This window comes from Onychostoma macrolepis, chromosome 02, assembly GCF_012432095.1.
Source record: "Onychostoma macrolepis isolate SWU-2019 chromosome 02, ASM1243209v1, whole genome shotgun sequence".
Lineage (NCBI taxonomy): Eukaryota > Metazoa > Chordata > Actinopteri > Cypriniformes > Cyprinidae > Onychostoma > Onychostoma macrolepis.
Window position 1 is genome coordinate 20,174,557 of NC_081156.1, and position 23,644 is coordinate 20,198,200.

Consider the following 23,644-nt stretch of genomic DNA (forward strand, 5'->3'; position numbering starts at 1 on the left):
ACCATTCCACTAAACTCCATTCAAAAATAACATGGCTTATACAGGAAAATAAGAAAGAGAGGAGAGTGGGAGAGAGAGAGGGAGGGCAGGAGACTGGCAGCGTTGACCTCCCGCTGACAGACTCCCAGTGTGAAAATGACCAACAAGCCTTTGAAATGGACCTCCATGTTTTGTTTTTCCCCTACAGCATATATTTGTTTTGTGTTTGGTTACACAAGCACAGTTAGGAATGCTAACACCCAAGATCTTTGATGTGTTTGAGTTTGCTGGCAGCGATAGCCGAGTGCTGCATGTCTGAATGAAACATGAGTTAAAAAACAGTGAGAACCAATACACTGGAGAGCGAAGATGATGACTTTTATTTTTTCATTCATGTTTGACCGCCAGTGAGATATTCAATGGGATAAACACTGGGAACGAGGGGGGATTCGAAACCGTTCCGGGCCTTTGTCAGGATAGCCTGTAAGATCACCTTCTGACTGTTCCAAAGAAAAAAGACAAATGTGACAGTTGGTATTTTAATCATACACTGCTTACCAAAAGAATCATGCAGAATGCATAGTGAAAGCGCCCTCTAGTGGTGCACATGAACACATACTCCTAGAATTAAGTTTAATGTAATACAACATTGTATAAGAACATAAATGGTCAGGTCATGGTTATGGCAGGTTATATTAACATTTCAGCCCTTAGGCATCTTAAACTAAGGTTTCATTACTGTACAAATCAGGGATGAGACTAAAATCTGTCTTTGAATGGCTATAGTGGTGCCTGCTGGGAATCACCAGAAAGGAGATGCTCTGATAGCGACTTCTCAAGATCCATTCCAAATTCCTGAGGAAATGAAGTGTCATGTATTTCCTGCATGACTGTGTGTGTGGAATGTATATTGTATTTTTATGCATGTGCACTGGACAAGTGAAAAATGTTAAATCATGTCCACACGGGTAAAAATGGTCAGCATTTGGAAGGAATGCTGTCTCAGAAATGCATCTCAGACAGACAAATGACTTTCTAAAATTAGAAGTACTTAAGGATTTATAGTATACTTGCAGTCCATAGTGCAGACAAAGTCTGACTGGCATTTACAATGTGTGCCCACAGTGGTCCAAAGAATGGATAATGTAACAGAGGGTATGGAGAATTATGGAGGGAAGATCATGGCTGTAGAGACAGACCTCAAGAAACTTGGTAAGTCCAGACCTGAGATGTTGCAATATAGAAATCACATAACTATAACACTATATACAGTGCTGCTGGAAAGTTTGTGAACCCTTTAGAATTTTCTATATTTCTGCATAAATATGACCCAAAACATAATTAGATTTTTGCACAAGTCCCAGTCAAACAAGAGAACCCAGTCAAACAAATGAGACAAAAATATTTTCTTTGTCATTTATTTATTCAGGAAAATGATCCAATATTGCAAATCTATGAGTGTCAAAAGTATGGGAATCTCTTGGATTAGCAGGTCATTTAAAGGTGAAATTAGAGTCCATCTGTGCAGATGTGTTTTCAGTCAGTGCAATGACTATCAAATGCCAGTACGTGACCTGTTTTATTCAAAGAACAGGGATCTATCAAAGTCTGATCATGTTTGTGGAAGTGAATTATGTCACGAACAAAGGAGATTACAGAGGACCTTAGAAAAGAGTTGATGTTGCTAATCAGGCTAGAAAAGGTTATAAAACCATCTCTGAAGAGTTTGGACTCCACAAATCCACAGTCAGACAGATTGTGTACAAATGGAGGAACTTCAAGACCACTGTTACCTTCCCGAGAAGTGGTCGACCAACAAAGATCACTCCAAAGCAGAACGTGTAATAGTCTGCGAGGTTGCAAAAGATCCCAGGGTAACGTCAAAGCAACTAAAGACCTTTCTCACATTGGCTAATGTCAATCAGAATCAGAATGAGCATTTATTGCCAAGTATGCTTGTGCATACAAGGAATTTGTTTTAGTGTCATAAGCTTCCAGTTTACAGAGACAACAACAACACACAGACAATAAAAATAAGATGAGAATAAAAAATACATAAATATAAATAAGCAAAATAATTGAAAAAGAAAAACAATTTGAAACATAAATGATTGTACAGGTGCATCTCAATAAATTAGAATGTCGTGGAAAAGTTCATTTATTTCAGTAATTCAACTCAAATTGTGAAACTCGTGTATTAAATAAATTCAATGCACACAGACTGAAGTAGTTTAAGTCTTTGGTTCTTTTAATTGTGATGATTTTGGCTCACATTTAACAAAAACCCACCAATTCACTATCTCAACAAATTAGAATATGGTGACATGCCAATCCGCTAATCAACTCAAAACACCTGCAAAGATTTCCTGAGCCTTCAAAATGGTCTCTCAGTTTGGTTCACTATAGGCTACACAATCATGGGGAAGACTGCTGATCTGACAGTTGTCCAGAAGACAATCATTGATACCCTTCACAAGGAGGGTAAGCCACAAACATTCATTGCCAAAGAAGCTGGCTGTTCACAGAGTGCTGTATCCAAGCATTTTAACAGAAAGTTAAGTGGAAGGAAAAAGTGTGGAAGAAAAAGATGCACAACCAACCGAGAGAACCGCAGCCTTGTGAGGATTGTCAAGCAAAATTGATTCAAGAATTTGGGTGAACTTCACAAGGAATGGACCGAGGCTGGGATCAAGGCATCAAGAGCCACCACACACAGACGTGTCAAGGAATTTGGCTACTAATTTGGCGTCTTACCTGGGCAAAGGAGAAGAAGAACTGGACTCTTGCCCAGTGGTCCAAAGTCCTCTTTTCAGATGAGAGCAAGTTTTGTATTTCATTTGGAAACCAAGGTCCTAGAGTCTGGAGGAAGAGTGGAGAAGCTCATAGCCCAAGTTTCTTGAAGTCCAGTGTTAAGTTTCCACAGTCTGTGATGATTTGGGGTGCAATGTCATCTGCTGGTGTTGGTCCATTGTGTTTTTTGAAAACCAAAATCACTGCACCCATTTACCAAGAAATTTTGGAGCAGTTCATGCTTCCTTCTGCTGACCAGCTTTTTAAAAATGCTGATTTGATTTTCCAGCAGGATTTGGCACCTGCCCACACTGCCAAAAGCGTCAAAAGTTGGTAAAATGACCATGGTGTTGGTGTGCTTGACTGACCAGCAAACTCACCAGACCTGAACCCCATAGATGGTATTGTCAAGAGGAAAATGAGAAACAAGAGACTAAAAAAATGCAGATGAGCTGAAGGCCACTGTCAAAGAAACCTGGGCTTCCATACCACCTCAGCAGTGCCACAACTCCATGCCACACTGAATTGAGGCAGTAATTAAAGCAAAAGGAGCCCCTACCAAGTATTGAGTACATATACAGTAAATGAACATACTTTCCAGAAGGCCAACAATTCACTAAAAATGTTTTTTTATTGGTCTTATGAAGTATTCTAATTTGTTGAGATAGTGAATTGGTGGGTTTTTGTTAAATGTGAGCCAAAATCATCACAATTAAAAGAACCAAAGACTTAAACCACTTCAGTCTGTGTGCATTGAATTTATTTAATACACAAGTTTCACAATTTGAGTTGAATTACTGAAATAAATGAACTTTTCCACGACATTCTAATTTATTGAGATGCACCTGTATGTACAGTTGTGCTATATATGATAGAATGGGATAGAGGCAGGGATGTACTAGGATGGAGCTGGTAGCAAATAAATATAAGGGTTTTGCACATTGTTATTGCATGATGGGGGGCATTTAACTATTCATAAGGTGGATTGCCTGGGGGAAGAAACTGTTCTTGTGCCTGGCTGTCTTGGTAATTGGGGCTCTGTTGTGCCGGCCAGATGGAAAAAGTTCAAAAAAGGGATGACTTGGATGTGAGGGATCCAAAGTGATTTTCTGAGCCCTTTTCCTCACTCTGGATGTATACAGTTCTTGAAGGGTGGGCAGGGGGGCACCGATAATCCGTTCATGTTCATGAGCCCACCATCAGGAGAACACTGAGCAACCATGGTGTGCATGGCAGAGAAGAAAGCCACTGTTCTCCAAAAAGAAAATTGCTTGCTAAAGATCATGTGGACAAACCAGAGGACTAATTGGAGAAAGGTTTAATGGATGGATGAAACCAAAATAGAACTTATTGGTTGAAATGAGAAGCTATTATGTTCGGAGAAAAGAACACACTGCATTTCAGCTTAAGAATCTTTTCCCATCTGTGAAACATGGTGGTGGTAGTATCATGGCTTGGGCCTGTTTTGCTGCATCTTGGCCAGGACAGCCTGCCATCATTGATGGAACAATGAATTCTGAATTATACCAGTAAATTCTAAAGGAAAACGTCAGGACATTTGTTTAAGAACAGAGTCTCAAGAGAACGTGGGTCATGCAGCAAGACAACAACCTCAAGCACACAAGTCATTCCACCAAAGAATGGTTAAAGAAGAAAAAAGTTAAGTCCAGACCTTAAATAAATTAAAATGTTGTGGAAGGACCTAAGCAAGCCATTTGTAGGAGGAAACCTACCAACATCACAGAGTTTAAGTGGTTCTGCACTAAGGAATGGGCTAAAACTCCTACATGTTATTGTGCAAGACTGATCAGCATTTACAAGAAACTTTACCTTCAGTTACTGCAGCAAAAGGGGGTCACACCAGATACTGAAAGCAAAGATTCACATACTTTTGCAACGCACAGATATGTAACACTGAATCATTTTTCTCAATAAATAAATGACAAAGAAAATATTTTTCTCTCACTTGTTTAATTCGGTTCTCTTTGTCTTCAGGACTTATGAAAATCTGATGATGTTTTGGGTCATTTATGTAGAAATATAGACAATTCTAAAGGGTTCAAGCAGCACTGTATATAGTGTTTTATATATATACTGTATATATATATATATATATATATATATAAATTTATTAAAAAATTTAAAATACTATTCACACATCTGATGAGCATGTTTTTAATTTTCTGAATTACAGTTAACTATTTTTTCTAAAAGGATGATAATGGTACAACACCCTTAATATCATAATGAAGAATTTAATGATTATGAATTAATAATAGAATTGTTTATAATAACTATATATATATATATATATATATATATATATATATATATATATGAAGAGTTCATTTGCAAAACCGACAACTCCATTTTTATTTTCTTCAGAAATCACGTTTTTTTTATTGCGCATTCCAAGTAATATCAGTCAAACTGCAGTTGAGTTGTTTTGTTTAAGTAATAATAACTTAAACAAATACAGGTAATTTACAAAATTAAAGTTCATTGAAAGTATGTTTTTTTTTTACATATTAAAAGTTTGTTTTATAGCAAAAGCAGATAACGCCACATATCATGTTTTAGAGTTTAAAAAAACGTTTAATCTTTTTAATCTCCTCAGATGACAATGTAGATGCCTGACAAACGTTGTTGTTGTGATCATAGACTGTATGGATGTGATTACTCGCAATACATGGAGCTTTTCCCTCACCATTGTAACGCGCTGCTTTTGCAAGGCTTTTGAAATTATCCATCCTCGATCACGTTTAGTCAGCTTTGACAAAACTCCTCTCAGCTAGCGCATCTTTTCAAAATGAAAGTAGCCTTGTCACCTGACCTGAATACAGCGCGCTGATTCGGGAAAATTTACTTATCGGCTTCTGTTCAAAAACAACAACGGCGCTTATCGGCTTCTGCAGTAAAACGTGAAGTCGCGATGCCTTGAAAGTGGACAATACTGGCTTTTTTGACAAAGCGTGTTTAGGGTTCAGATCATGCTACATGTGGAGAATAATGCACGTAAAATAATGCACATTTTTTTTTAAAAGTGGCGTTTATCGGTTTTTACAAATAAACTCTTTATCTATATTGTTTTGGGGAAAATTAGGACAATTAAGGACAATGTGTTAGGACAACTTTTTACTTAATGATTGCAAGTCATCAAATATGAGCCATTAAATTAAATTAATCATCAAATATTTTTAATATTACTCTTCTACATCACTCTCTCTAAATTCTTTTCTTTTCTTTTTTTTTTTTGGCTTAATAAACTTCAAAATTTGATGTGCAGATGATCAAACGGGAGAGAAGTCAGAAAACGCCACTGGTGAACTCCTGTCATTCAAGATGGAAATTACGACATTGCAGAAGCAGCTCAGTGATGTTGCTGTGAAGGCTTCTAACAACAGAGCTGTTCTCGATGAGCTACGGCTAGCCGGCGAGGACATGCAGAGCGGACATCACTCACTGCGAGATCTGTTGGAGAGCAATGCCAATGTCATTAGCAAAGTAAACCTCACCTTAAACTCATACAGCGGCTTGATTGACGGACTAAAGACGGACACGGCTCGGCTCCAGATGGACCTTCAGGTGCAGACGAGCGAACAGGGCCAAAACACCCACAGCATCAGCACTCTGAACTTCACCCAGACCCAGCAGAGGAACCTCATCAGCTCCCTCCAGAGGTCGGTGGAGGACACTAGCCAGGCTGTCCAGAAGCTTAAGAATGACTATCAGAGCCTTCAGCAGGTGGCTAGGCAGACCAAAGCGGATGCTGACTGGCTGAGGGAGAAGGTCCAGAACCTTCAGGCCTTAGCTGCTAATAATTCTGTGCTGACTCGCTCTAACAGTGACGCTCTGGAGGACGTGACCTCTCAGCTGAACTCGCTCTCAGAGCAGGTGCAGAATGCCTCGGGCATCGCTGACAGCCATGAACAGAGCATCCGTGAGCTCATGGACCAGCAGCGAGACCACGACAATGCCACCTCCATGAAGTTCGATGCACTAGAGGCACATCTTGACCGCAATGAGGCAGAAATGGACCGCATAACAGGGAATGTAAGCTTCACCACGCAGCTGCTCGGAGTGATCAGCGTGGATCTGAATGGTCTTCGCACCTGCTCCGAGACAGTGGCCCAGCATTCGGACCTGCTGCTGGGGCTGAACAGCAGTGTGGCAGAAACCAGAACCGACAACACAGAGCTCAAAGCCCAGCAGGAAGAACTTGCCGCCAGGCTCGACAAAGAGGTCAGCAGCCTCTCCATAGTCATGGAGGAAATGAAACTGGTCGACAGCAAACACTCGCAGCTCATCACGAATTTCACTATCCTTCAGGGTAAGATCTGAGGCTAGGCCTCTATTTATTAAAATATAAACACTTGTTTAAAAAGATTTTGTTATAATGATTGTTTAATCATTCCTATTTTATATTTTAAATCATATTTATAATAAGTAGTCTTATTTTAGAATTATCTATATACTATTTATATACTATTATTGTTTTATCTTTTATTTTATTTTTATTTTGTGTTTTCATTTTTAGTTCAGTTTTTAGTCCTTTTGTTCTGTGCTTTTGACATTTAAAAATATATATATTTTCCTATTTAGATTTTAGTTTTTATTTATTTCCAGTTAGTAATTTTAGTGTTTCAGCTTAATTTTTTTTCATTTAGTTACATTTAGTTTAGCAACATTTTTATTTTTTGTTTAGTTTGCATTTTCATCCAATATTTATATTTCAGCTTTCAATTTCAATACAATTATTATTATTATTATTTTATTATTATTATTCAGTTCAATAAATACACAATATATTACAGCATAGAATACATGATAGAATGCAACAGTGTTCCCACTTTTTGGAAACGAAACGATAAAAAATTGTTTACTATGATAAAAGAAATGTATTGTTTACTAAAATCATTAAAAATGTATAAAACTGTACAGAATTTCTTGTAGTACAAATTTTGTGCAATTACTGATTTGATGTGTAGACTAATTTGCGGTTATGGTGACTATATACTATATATATAGCCAAGATAAAGTATTCCAAAAGATTTATTTATTTACTTACTTATTTACTTATTTTAAAATTATGATATTTTGAGCTATAATTTGCAACCAAAGCATGGCAGTTTGGCTGCAAATTTAAACACTTTGCACATATCAACATTTCTGAATACACCCTAATAACTCATTTTCACAACCAGAATTTTGTGGTTTTAGAAGAGTGGAAGTTCATTTCTTTGTTTCATAATTTCAGGTCCTCCTGGTCCAAGAGGTCCTCGGGGAGACAAAGGGTCCCAGGGGCCACCTGGCAAAGCTGGCCAGAAAGGTGAAAATGGTGAAAAGGGAGCACCTGGTGTTGCTGGGCCTAAAGGAGAAAAGGGTCCAGCAGGGCCTCCTGGTGTACCAGGAATGAAAGGGCCACCCGGATCAAGAGGAAGTCCTGGGCAAAAGGGTTCACGAGGATCTGGGGGCAGGGCGGGGCCTTCAGGAGAGAAAGGTGACCCTGGTATACCTGGGCTGCCTGGAAGAGATGGTCAGCCAGGTCCTCAAGGGCCACAAGGGCCACAAGGACTCAGAGGACCAGCTGGACCAGCTGGGCCTGCAGGACTGGAAGGACCCCGTGGGCCTGTTGGCCCCATTGGCCCACCTGGACCTCCTGGATTACCAGGACTTCCTGCACCAGTAGTTGTGCCCCCGGTGGATCCACAAGGCTTTGTCAACCGCCAGGTAGCGCCACCCCCTACAAGTACACCAGGTACTAGTTTTTCTTATACTCACTGTTCACATACTTTTTACAGTCTCGTACCCCCAGGCATTTAACGTCCTTCATCATACATCCTCTCTCACACTAGTTACAAAGTATTTTAAAAACATGCACATAATATACCTTGTAAAATAACTCCCTTTGATCAAACACATCATTAGTATGCAACCTATCGTATATTATTATTTAAATTACGTTTTAATGAGATGGGTGTGCTAGATATGATTTGCATAACTCTTGCGTTGTTTGGCTGTATTGGAGAGAGTCTGAGTCATTCTCTGTGAAAGTCTGTGTCGATATTGTTCTTTATGCCAATAAGTGCTGAGAACGCAAAGGTACGTTGTCGCGAAGGTCATCAAAGTCTTAACAGCGTGATTTAAAGTAAGTAAGTAAAATCTTTGGGAGGCAGCTGTCACAAAACCTTCTACCTGTCTGGCATCTTGCACAATATATAACTCTGCTGTTTTTTAATAGCGGGAGCCACAAAGGTATGCATTAACCACACAGTTTTTAACCTGCCTAACCATGCCGGGCACACCGATTGATGCAAAATATACAATACAACCCTCCTCTCTTTCTACTCTTATTAGCCTACCTATTTGCCACCTTACCTTAAATATTTTTTCCTTTATTTTATTCGTTAATGGAGTGAGCGTCGCGCCTGCCTTAACATCTCTCGCTGTTTACTCTCCGATTGATGCATTAGTTAACAAACGGAGGTGCATTTTTTTGACTGCAAAATATGGCACTACCATTTTTTTTTGTACACTAGAGGGATCACACGTTTATATATTGTGCCTGTGAGAAACACATGTTCAGATGAATGTTATTTAAGAGTCTGATACAATTAAAGGTATAGTTTACCCAAAAATGGAAATTCTGTGATTAATTACTCACCTTCATGTCATTCCAAACCCGCAAGACCTTTGTTCATCTTCAGAACACAAATTAATATATTTTTGATGAAATCCAAGAGCTTTCTGGCCCTCCATAGACAGCAATATTCCTAACATGATCAAGGCACAGAAATGTAGTAAGGACGTAATTAAAATGGTCCATGTGACATCAGTGGTTCAACCGTAATGTTACGAAGCTATGAGAATATTTTTTGTGCGCAAAGAAAACAAAAATAACGACTTTTTCAACGATTTCTTCTCTTCTGCACATTGCTTTCCTCTGCTTGTAAACAAGTAGTCTCACGTAGCCAGACCTTCAGATGCGAGTTCTACTTCAGCAGCACCATGTGCATGCGACGATAATGGCGTAGGACTGTCCTGGAAGAGAGGAAATCGTTAAATAAAGTTGTTATTTTTGTTTTCTTTGCTCACAAAACGTATTCTTATAGCTTCGTAAAATTACGGTTGAACCAGTGATGTCACATGGACCATTTTAACGACGTCCTTACTACGTTTCTGTGCCTTGATCATGGTAGGACCCTTGCAGGGTCAGAAAGCTCTCGGATTTTATCAAAAATATCTTAATGTGTGTTCCGATGAACGAAGGTCTTACGGGTTTCGAACGACATGAGGGTGAGTAATTATTAAAAGATTTTTTTTTTTTTTTTTGGTGAACTAACCCTTTATATTAACAGTACATTTCAGTATTTTCTTCATGTACCCACTCCGTCACTTCACACCCCAGTTTGAGAACCACTGACAGACACTTAATACAGGCCATTTATTAGATATTAGAGTTTATACAGAAGAAATCATTTGGTTTTTATGTAATATGGATATGATTTTATATCAAATGAAGATCTCAGGATATTCATATCAGTTCATGATATGTTCAATTCAGATCAGTTCATGTGTTGAGATGCATTTTGTTAATTTATATAAAGTTAAAAGTTGTCAAAATTCCACAAAGCACAAATTTTTTTTTTAATGTATTTATTGTATAGGGACAGTACAAAAACATGATTTCAGCACAAAACTAAAAAAGATGCATTGCACATAGAGATAATAGCACATAGTTTGCATCGTCATTTCAATTTCCTTACAGCTTGAAGACTTGAATTGTATTAAAACCAGTCTTTCTCATAAGTGCAACTTTTAAGCACAAGTGAAGATCTGATAATATTTTTAATGTTTTCTTTTTATTATCTTAGGGTGCCCACCTCAGTGGAAGAGCTTCAGAGACAAATGTTACTACTTCTCATCAGAGAGTCTGAACTTTAATGAAACAAAGGAAAGATGCAGCAACAAGAGTTCAACTATGCTGATTATCAATGATGAAGACGAGCAGGTAAATCCTGGATACTATTCTCAAATATGTAATGCGTCTTGAATAAACAGAATTAACTATATTATCGTTACCGACAGCCTTGTGGGCAGCTTGCAGTGTTAGAACTCTTGAGTTTAAAACCTAACATTACCTATAAATGTTACACAATGCCTACTTTATCATCTATCACAGCTATGGATAAAGAGGCAGATTTCTGGAAAGGGCTACTTCTGGCTGGGCCTCACTGACAGCGCTGAGGAAGGCATCTGGAGATGGGTGGACGGGAGCCTGCCCAACTATACGTGAGTGAATAACTGAAATAAAATACATTAATAAAATTATTGTTACTCCAGTGTGTATATAATACACAATGTGTATCCAGTAGGGGTGGGCGATATAGCCTCAAAATTATATCACGATATTTCAAGAATATTTGCAATAACAATATTTATGACGATATACAAAAAAATATGGAACAACGTTTTATTGGTAATAGCAGCTGGCAGGCAGCAGCATTTATTAGTGCAAACATTGCTACTGTCATTGATGACAGACTACCTAATTCGAAGTGTAAATCTATTGTCATGAGGTGGAAGAAGCAGCATTATAGTGCAATAGTAGTGACCAGTGTTGGGCAAGTTACTTTAAAAAAGTAATTAGTTATAATTTGTAGTTACGTCTCACAAGTAGTAACTGAGTTAGTAACTGAGTTACATCATTATAAAAGTAAACGGTCTCTCACTGTCGGTGCGTGCTCGTAATGATTTTTGCGTCTTTCTCGGACAGTTTTAAATGCTTCCACATGTGTTTGCTGCATTAGTGCGCGCCTCTATTTGATTGTGTCACGTCATTGTTCGGTACAATTTATTAGGTCTTTTTGTTTATTTTCGGCCGAATAATTTCGGGTGCCGAACAATCGGTTCATCCCTAGTAAATACGTCATCACGTCGCTATATCATTGATATCGCGATATGACACTTTTTATCATATAAAAATTTATACCGGTATTATCGTGGACGGTATGATATGGCACACCCCTAATATCCAGTGTATAACACTTGTTCCATTATCTTGAGGATCCTCAGTAATATAATGAGGAGATGGCAGTGTGAGGAAACATTCCCCATTAGTCTTGTCTGATTTTAATTGAAAGGAAATGGAAGCCTGGACAGCCTGATAACTGGAGCCATGGTCACGAGGCTGGGGAGGACTGTGCCGGGTTAATACACGAGGCCAGTTGGAACGACTTTTTCTGCACAGAACGCATTGGTTTAATTTGTGAACGAACGAATGAATGTAAGTTACAATTCTTGTTTATTGCGCACATTTTTAGCTTCTTTTGCTTGAAAAGAGTTATCTGTTTGCTGTGCTTGAGTTCATTTAATTCATTGCGGTCTTTTCTCAATTATTCACAGCCAAAGTTCCAGTTTTATAGCACCTGTTATGAATGACCAGAGAATATTGGATAAGACAATCACAGAGACAGTTCAGAAGACTTCTGTCACAGTATCCTCTCATAAAGCAAGAACGATCACTTTGCCCAGAGAGCCACATGTTTGACGGACACAAAAGTAAATGGCATCGACAATCACGAACGATTCAAGACTGCACACTATACAATACACTGATCACCAGTCACGTTAATGTTTAGATAAGAGAAAACGCTGTAATGTATTGTAATCATGTGATTGTAAATACCTGTTTTACCTGTGTCATTAACAAAGCTGATGCCACATTATTTCAGTGCAATACAATGAAGCTTTGTAGCTGCTTTAATTAAAATAAAGCTTTTAACAGCCAACCGTAAAGCTACAATTAATATGTTGATATGTTTTAATGACTATAATCCAAACTTTGTTCACACCAGAGTTTTACATCTTACACCTTGGACATCATTAATTTGATTTTATGAATAAAATAAAAGTTTTGAATTTTTCAAATATTTGATTATGCAGTAGCTATGTATAAAATAGTTGTTTATTTGAATACATGTACATGTATGTAGTTATCATCAAAGACCATGTTTTTATCTGAAATAAAATATAGTTGGTATTTTTCAATATGCATTATGTTGAAATCCTTTTGATAAATGTTTCATTGTGGAATGTCCTACATGTAACACAATAATGCAGCATCAGTTGTAGCTGCTTTAATTAGAATGACTTGCCAGTATGTATTTGTCTGTTGATTGGCTTTTGCAACTATATACAGTACTTGTCAAAAATACTGTATATAGATTGATACATTATGATTTTTAAATTTAAAAAAAAAAAGTTTCTTATGCTCACCAAGGCTGCATTTATTTGATCAAAAATACAGTAAAAACAGCGATTTGAAATATTTTTACATTTTGAAATAACTGCTTTCTATTTGAATTTGTTTTAAAATGTAATTTATTCTTTTGATGCAAAGGATCACTTTAGAAATCATTCTAATATGTTGATTTGGTGCTCAAGAAAATGTATTATTATATATTACATTTATTTATAAAATTATATTATTATTTTATTATTATCATAGGAATAAATAACAAAAAATATACTATATATTAAATATAATAATATTATAAATGTGTTATAAATATACAATATATTTAAAATACACTATAATTACTATAATCTTATTTTATATATATATATATATATATATATATATATATATATTAAAATAAGAAAATAGTACAAACCCGATTCCAAAAAGTTGGGACACTGTACAAATTGTGAATAAAAACAATGCAATGATGTGGAAGTTTCAAATTTCAATATTTTATTCAGAATACAACATAGATGACATATCAAATGTTTAAACTGAGAAAATGTATAATTTTAAGGGAAAAATAAGTTGATTTTAAATTTCATGGCATCAACAAATCTCAAAAAAGTTGGGACAAGACCATGTTTACCACTGTGTGGCATCCCCTCTTCTTTTTATAACAGTCTGCAAACATCTGGGGACTGAGGAGACAAGTTGCTCAAGTTTAGGAATAGGAATGTTGTCCCATTCTTGTCTAATACAGGCTTCTAGTTGCTCAACTGTCTTAGGTCTTCTTTGTCGCATCTTCCTCTTTATGATGCGGCAAATGTTTTCTATGGGTGAAAGATCTGGACTGCAGGCTGGCCATTTCAGTACCCGGATCCTTCTTCTACGCAGCCATGATGTTGTAATTGATGCAGTATGTGGTCTGGCATTGTCATGTTGGAAAATGCAAGGTCTTCCCTGAAAGAGATGATGTCTGGATGGGAGCATATGTTGTTCTAGAACTTGGATATACCTTTCAGCATTGATGGTGCCTTTCCAGATGTGTAAGCTTCCCATGCCACACGCACTCATGCAACCCCATACCATCAGAGATGCAGGCTTCTGAACTGAGCGCTGATAACAACTTGGGTTGTCCTTGTCCTCTTTAGTCCAGATGACATGGCGTCCCAGTTTTCCAAAAAGAACTTCAAATTTTGATTCATCTGACCACAGAACAGTTTTCCACTTTGCCACAGTCCATTTTAAATGAGCCTTGGCCCAGAGAAAACGCCTGCGCTTCTGGATCATGTTTGGATATGGCTTCTTTTTTGACCTATAGAGTTTTAGCCGGCAACGGCGAATGTCACGGTGGATTGTGTTCACCGACAATGTTTTCTGGAAGTATTCCTGAGCCCATGTTGTGATTTCCATTACAGTAGCATTCCTGTATGTGATGTAGTGCCGTCTAAGGGCATCCAGTATGGTTTTCCGGCCTTGACCCTTACGCACAGAGATTGTTCCAGATTCTCTGAACCTTTGGATGATATTATGCACTGTAGATGATTATAACATCAAACTCTTTGCAATTTTCTCTGAGAAACTCCTTTCTGATATTGCTCCACTGTTTTTCGCCGCAGCATTGGGGGAATTGGTGATCCTCTTCCCATCTTGACTTCTGAGAGACACTGCCACTCTGAGAGGCTCTTTTTATACCCAATCATGTTGCCAATTGACCTAATAAGTTGCAAATTGGTCCTCCAGCTGTTCCTTATATGTACATTTAACTTTTTCCGGCCTCTTATTGCTACCTGTCCCAACTTTTTTGGAATGTGTAGCTCTCATGAAATCCTAAATGAGCCAATATTTGGCATGACATTTCAAAATGTCTCACTTTCAACATTTGATATATTATCTATATTCTATTGTGAATAAAATATAAGTTTATGAGATTTGTAAGTTATTGCATTCCTTTTTTATTCACAATTTGTACAGTGTCCCAACTTTTTTGGAATCGGGTTTGTATTTTAAATTAATAATATTTTACAATATTACTGTTTTAAGTTGTATTTTTGGTCTGCTGCTCTGTGTTTCATGGAAACCTGGCTGAATGACGTCAGCGCGTTAAGTCTGCTGGGCTTTCAGCTGTTTAGAGCAGATTGCAATGGAGAATCAACGGGGAAATCGTGTGGCAGCGGGACATGCTTTTACATCAACAAAAGGTGGTGTATATATGTAACTGTGTTAAAGAAGATGTTGCTGTTCTGATCTAGAAGCACTTTTCATTAACTGTAAGCCTTTCTACTCACCGCGCATGTTTTGCTCTTTCATTCTCGTGAGTGTTTGCATTCCTTCGCAAGCACACGTGAGCTCAGCTTTACAGAAACTCACTGATCAGATCACAGAGACAGAACAACAGCAACCGGACTCTGTTTTAATCATTCTCGGGGACTTTAATAAAGCAAATCTCTCCCGTGAACTGCCAAAATACAGACAGCATGTTATATGTCCCACCAGAGACAGTAATATACTGGATCACTGTTACACAGCAATAAAAATGCATATCACTCTGTCCCACAGGCAGCTTTAGGACTCTCAGATCACTGTTTGGTTCATCTTATACTGACCTACAGGCAGAAACTGAAATCAGCTAAACCTGTATTAAGGACTGTTAAAAGATGGACTAATGAAGCAGAGCAAGATTTAAAAGCCTGTTTCGACCTCACTAATTGGAGTGTTTTTGAAGCTGCTGCAAACGATCTGGACGAGCTCACAGAGACTGTAACATCATATATCAGTTTCTGTGAAGATATGTGCATTCCTACCAGGACTCCTCTAACTTACAACAATGACAAACCGTGGTTCACTGCAAAACTCAGACAGCTCCGTCAGGCCAAAGAAAATGCTTACAGGAAGGGGGACAAAGTCTTGTATAAACAGGCCAAATACACACTGGAAAAGGAGATCAGAGTGGCAAAGAGGAATTATTCTGAAAAAATAAGGATTAATTTCTACTCCAGTGACTCCGCATCAGTGTGGAAAGTTCTGAAAGAGATCATCAATGACAAGACACCATCCCCCAGCACTGTGGAGAATCAACAACTTGCAGACAATCTGAATGAGTTCTACTGCAGGTTTGAAAAAACACCCAACACCCACCCTGAACACCTCTCCACACAACCATTAACACCTCCAGCAACCCCCCTCTCCCCCACACCTGCAATTCAGATCAGCAAAGACGATGTGCACCAGGTCTTCCGGAAACAGAAAAGGAAAAAAGCACCAGGCCCAGATTGTGTTACACCAGTCTGTCTGACCAGCTGGCCCCCATCTTCACACAGATCTTCAACAGATCACTGGAGCTGTGCGAAGTCCCTTCATGCTTTAAACACTCCACCATCATCCCCACCCAAAATAAATCCAAAATTACAGGACTAAATGACTACAGGCCTGTGGCTCTAACGTCTGTGGTCATGAAGTCTTTTGAAAAACTGGTGCTGGCCCACCTGAAAGACATTACTGGACCCTTACTGGATCCTCTTCAGTTTGCCTACAGAGCAAACAAGTCTGTGGACGATGCAGTCAACATGGGACTGCATTATGTTCTGCAACATCTAGACAGACCAGGGACTTATGTGAGGATCCTGTTTGTGGATTCAGCTCGGCCTTTAACACTATCATTCCAAACCTCCTCCTGCCCAAACTAACTCAGCTCTCCGTACCCACCTCCGTCTGTCAGTGGATCACCAGCTTGCTGACAGACAGGCAGCAGCTAGTGAGGCTGGGAAAATTCTCATCCAGTGCCCGTACGATCAGCACTGGAGCTCCTCAGGGCTGTGTTCTCTCCCCACTGCTATTCTCCCTGTACACCAACGACTGCACATCTAAAGACCCTCTGTCAAGCTCCTGAAGTTTGCAGACGACACCACACTTATTGGCCTCATTCAGGACGGTGACGAGTCTGCATACAGACAGGAGGTTAAGGAGCAGGCTGTCTGGTGCAGTCTTAACAACCTGAAGCTCAACACGCTCAAAACAGTGGAGATGACTGTGGACTTCAGGAGAAACCCCCCTGCTCTCCCCCTACTCACCATCATGAACAGCACTGTAACGACAGTGGAATCATTCAGGTTCCTGGGCACCACCATCTCCCAGGACTTGAAGTGGGACATTCACATAGACTCCATTGTTAAAAAGGCCCAGCAGAGGTTGTACTTCCTTCGCCAGCTGAGGAAGTTCAACCTGCCACAGGAGCTGCTGAAACAATTCTACTCTGCCATCATTGAATCCGTCCTCTGCACTTCAATAACTGTCTGGTTCAGCTCAGAGGGTAGTCTGGACTGCTGAGCGAATCATTGGTGCAACCCTCCCACTCTAAGAACTGTACTTATCCAGAGTGAGAAAAAGGGCTGGCAAAATCACTCTGGACCCCTCACATCCAGCACACTCCCTCTTTGAACTGGTGCCGTCTGGTCGACGCTACAGAGCTCTGAGCACCAGAATGGCCAGGCACAGAAACAGTTTCTTCCCTCAGGCAATCCATCTCATGAACACTTGACAATAATTGTGGAACACACACTATTTACTTATACACGTATTTATCTAACACACATACTTAGTCTACATTTCAAATTGCACATAATATACCTGTACATACAGTACAACTGTCTATTGTTATATACCTGTGCATACAATTGTCAATTTGTATATTGTTATTCCTTATTTACTTGTTCTATTTTTTTAATTCTTCTTTTTATTATCTGTGTTTTTTGTTCTGTCACTGTCATTCTTTTGCACTGTGGAAGCTTCTGTCACGAAAACAAATTCCTCGTATGTGTAAACATACCTGGCAATAAAGCTCATTCTCATAATAGACTCTAAAAATTGTATATTTTTTAAATAAATTATAAAACATGTTAAAATAATTTACATCATACACTGAACAAAATTATAAACGCAACACTTTTGTTTTTGCCCCCATTTTTCATGAGCTGAACTCAAAGATCTAAAACTTTTTCTATGTACACAAAAGGCCTATTTCTCTCAAATATTGTTCACAAATCTGTCTAAATCTGTGTTAGTGAGCACTTCTCCTTTGCCGAGATAATCCATCCACCTCACAGGTGTGGCATATCAAGATGCTGATTAGACAGTGTGATTATTGCACAGGTGTGACTTAGGCTGGCCACAATAAAAGGCCACTCTAAAATGTTCTGTTTTATCACACAGCACAGTGCCACAGATGTCGCAAGTTTTGAGGGAGCGTGCAATTGGCATGCTGACTGCAGGAATGTCCACCAGAGCTGTTGCCTGTGAATTGAATGTTTATTTCTCTACCATAAGCCATCTCCAAAGGCGTTTCAGAGAATTTGGCAGTACATCCAACCGGCCTCACAACAGCAGACCACGTGTAACCACACCAGCCCAGGACCTCCACATCCAGCATCTTCACCTCCAAGATCATCTGAGACCAGCCACCCGGACAGCTGCTGCAACAATCGGTTTGCATAACCAAAGAATTTCTGCACAAACTGTCAGAAAGCTCATTCTCAGGGAAGCTCATCTGCATGCTCGTCGTCCTCATCAGGGTCTCGACCTGACTGCAGTTCGTCGTCGTAACCGACTTGAGTGGGCAAATGCTCACATTCGATGGCATCTGGCACTTTGGAGAGGTGTTCTCTTCACGGATGAATCCCGGTTTTCACTGTACAGGGCAGATGGCAGACAGCGAGTATGGCGTTGTGTGGGTGAGCGGTTTGCTCGTGTCAACGTTGTGGATCGAGAGGCCCATGGTGGCGTTATGGTATGGGCAGGCGTATGTTATGGACAACGAACACAGGTGCATTTTATTGATGGCATTTTGAATGCACAGAGATACCGTGACGAGATCCTGAGGCCCATTGTTGTGCCATTCATCCACGACCATCACCTCATGTTGCAGCATGATAATGCACGGCCCCATGTTGCAAGGATCTGTACACAATTCCTGGAAGCCGAAAACATCCCAGTTCTTGCATGGCCAGCATACTCACCGGACATGTCACCCATTGAGCATGTTTTGGCGTATACGACAGCATGTTCCAGTTCCTGCCAATATCCAGCAACTTCGCACAGCCATTGAAGAGGAGTGGACCAACATTCCACAGGCCACAATCAACAACCTGGTCAACTCTATGCGAAGGAGATGTGTTGAGCTGCGTGAGGCAAATGGTGGTCACAGCAGATACTGACTGGTTTTCGGACCCCCCCAAATACAGTAAAACTGCACATTTTAGAGTGGCCTTTTATTGTGGCCAGCCTAAGGCACACCTGTGCAATAATCATGCTGTCTAATCAGCATCTTGATATGCCACACCTGTGAGGTGGATGGAGTATCTCGGCAAAGGAGAAGTGCTCACTAACACAGATTTAGACAGATTTGTGAACAATATTTGAGAGAAATAGGCCTTTTGTGTACATAGAAAAAGTCTTAGATCTTTGAGTTCAGCTCATGAAAAATTAGGGCAAAAACAAAAGTGTTGCGTTTATAATTTTGTTGCGTGTATATATATTAAATGTGTAGATAATGAATGCCTAACATTTATGGAAAATCCCCTTGTCATGTAGGTCAGTGTAATTTTATTGTGTTTACTTGTTTATTTATTGATTATTATTTACTTGTTTACCCAAAAACAATGTCAAAATATGATGGTTTCAGAATTCATTAATTATCCACTTTTTAAATCAACATACAAAATCACTGCTAGAGAAAACATACATTTATTATTGCAATCTTTCCTCTTAAACTCTTATATAGCTCTTGACAACTGATCTGCCTTATAAAAGTCACAGTTTAGTATTTTAACTAAGCGTCCAATAAGACAAAAAAAAAAAAAACGTGTTCACAACATCTCGTGACTGCTGAGTCAGATAGGGTCTACCATGTGATTAAGTCATATGATTTATCAGCTGTATTTTCCCTAACCTTCACAAAGTCATCATTTACACTATCCGATTAACAGATTCCAGTGTCGAATAACAAACATGTCGTTCACATCCCGCTCATATTTATTTGGATATGCCCAGCTGTTTGTGTGTTTTAACTGTGTGGTATGTGCACACTCCAGCAAATAGCTCTGTTACCCAGAATGCACCGCTGTAGAGCTGCGAGTAAGTGACTGAGGAGGGGATCCCATCAGCAACACTAAGTGTAGTTTCTATATTATTATGTTTATTAATTCACTTTTAACCAAGTGCTGACAGGGAGACGAACAAGAAGAGGATCGAGCTTAGATTTCGTCGCGTGTATATCTCTGCCATGCCTCTCTTCACATCAAATCCTTTTGATCAAGATGTTGGTAAGTTTGAGATGTCATGCAGTTAGCAGGCGAGCTAACGGGAGCTCATCTGTGTCTATTGTTGTTCATGGCAACCCACCGGCTTTTTGTTTCTTTTCGATATCACTATAACTGTTTATGAGAATTTCTCAATGGCATTCCATTGCTTAAATAATCCCCAATAGTGGTTTTTACCTGAAACTTTTAACGTTGGCATTAATGACAACAGTTTCACAGCTAGAGAGCTTAACATGTTATTAGCCTGATGGCTAGCCAAGTGTGTAGCTAAAGAAGCTGTGACTGACTGTTAGCGAGCAAAATCAAAAGTTCTCTATTTGTGTGGCACTGACAGTGCACTATTGAGTATAAACAGACGCTTTGCAGTCCACTTCAGATGATTTGAGCCATCTCAGTCTTAATGGTTTAATTCATCCTCGACCTGAAGCATTCGCTCCGGAGCTAACGGTTCACACGGTGACGCTGCAAATGTCCCCAGCTGCTCCTGTTATATATATTATTAGCCGTGTTTGTTTTGCTGACTGGTGATTTTCCAACTGCATTACTGTATCCTTTATAATAGGCCTTTATTAAGATTACAGTATTGTCTGTATCATTATTGTATGAGCCTGCTGATGATAGTTTTACTGCCTGTGTGGTTACAATATAAATGCACGCGTTTTAGGAGGTGCATGAAATTTAGCATAAGGGTTATTTTTGCACATTCACATATAAGGTGATCTGAATATGTTAAGACTTTGCAGATGTTGGGAATGTCAGATTTTGACAGTGACTTCTGGAGTGATGTACAGTAGCTGCAGATGTCATTGTTTGAGCTGGACTCATGGCATTGAAGAATTTTCTGTGTAGAATTAGTCTCCTGGCCGGTTTTGTTTATTGTAAATGTTTTGTAGGGCTGTTTCTGTACTAGATCACAGATACTGAACACGACCAGTGTGTGTTTTGGTTGACCTCTGTCTTCTATTTTACAGCTTGCTAGATTGACAAACATAATCTCACAACAAATGTAGGTCATTGGTTAACCTTCTGTAAACAGGGTTATTGTTCTGTTATAAATTAACTTTTTTTGTTGTGGGAAATATTGGCTTCCTGGGCTGGAATTGATTTTCATGGGGCTTTAAACAATTTTGGCTGTTGATTTATAAAATTTAATCCACATCAAAGTAAAATAATAAAAGTTGCTGTAAATAGAGATTCATAACAAAATACTGTGGCATGATTAACATCCTGGTTTAATAAATTAACAAAAGCCACATTCTTAAATGTAATGGAAACACAGATCTGGCATATACACTAACATTCAAAAGTTTAGGGTCAGTAAGATTTTTTTTTTTTTTTTTAATTATTCAACAAGGATGAATTAAATTGTAACATTATAATCTTTAATGTCATTTCCAAACAAAGGATTTGAATTTCAAATAAATTATTTTGAAGTTTGTATCACAGTTCCCACAAAATATTAAACAGCACTTTCATTATTGTTAAGAAATGTTTCTTGTGCACAAAATTGAAATGTTTTTACTTTATTTTTTACTGTAATTTTGTTAAATACATATTCAACCTTGATGATTATGAGACTTTCAAAAACATGAAAATAGTCTTAACAACCCTAAATTTTATAGATATATCTGAATTATAAGCCATTTTTATAACCTATTATTATTACCGTATAACCTGGGGCTTTTTTGCCCTCACATTTTAATTATCTGGGCTTGTTTTGTTTGTTTTTTTTCTCCCCCTTTTAGTGGTATTTTTATTTTCTTAGGCACTGGCTTATTTCTGACTCTGGTTTCTATAATTAGGTGTAACAGAGCCTGTGGCCTTTCACAGATACACATTCATTAATTTGCAAATGAATGTTATGCCACTGAATCTGTCAAAATCACAGAAAACATTTATCATTATGAGGGATAAACACTTGAGTAACTATTCTTTTGCAGAGAAAGCGACAAGTGAGATGAACACAGCTGAGGACTGGGGCCTCATTTTGGACATTTGTGACAAGATTGGACAGTCTCGCACTGGGTTAGTGAATGAGCATTCTGGATTTTTTTTAAGAGTGTCTTTTAGATTAATGGGTGTATAAAATGTTAAATGTAATTGCTTGTCCTCTGAAGGCCTAAAGAATGTCTGCGATCTATAATGAGGAGAGTGAATCACAAGGATCCGCATGTTGCCATGCAAGCATTGACGGTAAGGCAAATGATTCTTAATGCTTTCTACTGGCTGAGAATTCATGCTTCAATCTCAAGTATGCAAACATCAGAAGCCATTAATAAGCTGTCAAGAATGAAATGAGTGTTTTCTTCTCCATAGCTACTAGGTGCGTGTGTGTCAAACTGTGGAAAAATATTCCATTTAGAGGTTTGCTCCAGGGAATTTGCTAGTGAAGTTAGCAACGTGCTAAATAAGGTATGTTTTTCATTTTGTTTGTAGAAATACTGCATGCTTCAATTGTTTATTCCAGCAGCAAAAGATTGATGTTTGTCTTTTTTTCTCAAGGGTCACCCAAAAGTGTGTGAGAAGTTGAAGGCTCTGATGGTGGAATGGGCTGAGGATTTCCGTAATGACCCCCAACTCAGCCTCATATCGGCCATGATCAAGAACCTCAGAGAACAGGGCGTCATCTTCCCTGCCGTGGGCTCTCAGGTGAGCAGCCTAATCCACTGATCTGCCTGTTATTTATATAATAAGTATGTGGGGAATTAAATGTGTGTCTGGAGTGCAGTTTCAGTTTAAAGGCCAAATCTCAGTCTTTAGAACATAAAACTTGCACAACATGATATTAAAGGAAGTTTTTAAATGAAAGCAATCTAACTCCCTCACATTGAGTCAGAAATACACATACATACACACACACATTTATATTTTATATATATATAATATACAGTGCCCTCCAAAAGTATTGGAACAGTAAAGACAAAATTGCTCTGTTAGCTGTGGAGTCAAGAAATCTGTACATATGATTAAAAGATGACTACAGAATGTCACTTTATTATTGGGTGTTTCAACACACACATGTTTTACCAGCTAAGAAGATCAGCACTTTTAGAGTTTCATCCCCCTATCTGACGTGAGCAGAAGTATTTGAACAGTTGCCTCATAGGTCTTTCTAAGTGATCAGCTGTGTCCTGTTGCATTAATTCTTCAGATATTAAAAGCAGGGAATGTGTCGTATCAGTTATATCCATTACTTCTGCATTCTGAGTCTTGCATTCGATGACGACACACAAACCAGGATGAAGACAAGGGAGCTGACTTTGAGAGAAAAGCAAGCAATTTGGATGCTAAAAGAAAAGAGGAAGTCGTTTAGAGC

At 38.6% G+C, this 23,644-nt stretch overlaps 1 protein-coding gene across 1 annotated transcript in view; it reads left to right on the top strand.

The window, feature by feature from the left end:
* Positions 1-23,644, top strand: part of LOC131552399 (collectin-12-like) — a 57,961-nt gene that overhangs the window by 21,463 nt on the left and 12,854 nt on the right. Inside the window, exons 4-14 of the mRNA XM_058796170.1 lie at positions 1,105-1,191; positions 6,056-7,099; positions 8,027-8,527; positions 10,644-10,780; positions 10,952-11,061; positions 11,913-11,978; positions 20,228-20,331; positions 22,269-22,353; positions 22,446-22,521; positions 22,645-22,740; positions 22,831-22,977. Coding sequence (XP_058652153.1) covers positions 1,105-1,191; positions 6,056-7,099; positions 8,027-8,527; positions 10,644-10,780; positions 10,952-11,061; positions 11,913-11,978; positions 20,228-20,331; positions 22,269-22,353; positions 22,446-22,521; positions 22,645-22,740; positions 22,831-22,977 — 2,453 coding nt within the window. The remainder of the gene's footprint in view (positions 1-1,104; positions 1,192-6,055; positions 7,100-8,026; positions 8,528-10,643; positions 10,781-10,951; positions 11,062-11,912; positions 11,979-20,227; positions 20,332-22,268; positions 22,354-22,445; positions 22,522-22,644; positions 22,741-22,830; positions 22,978-23,644) is intronic.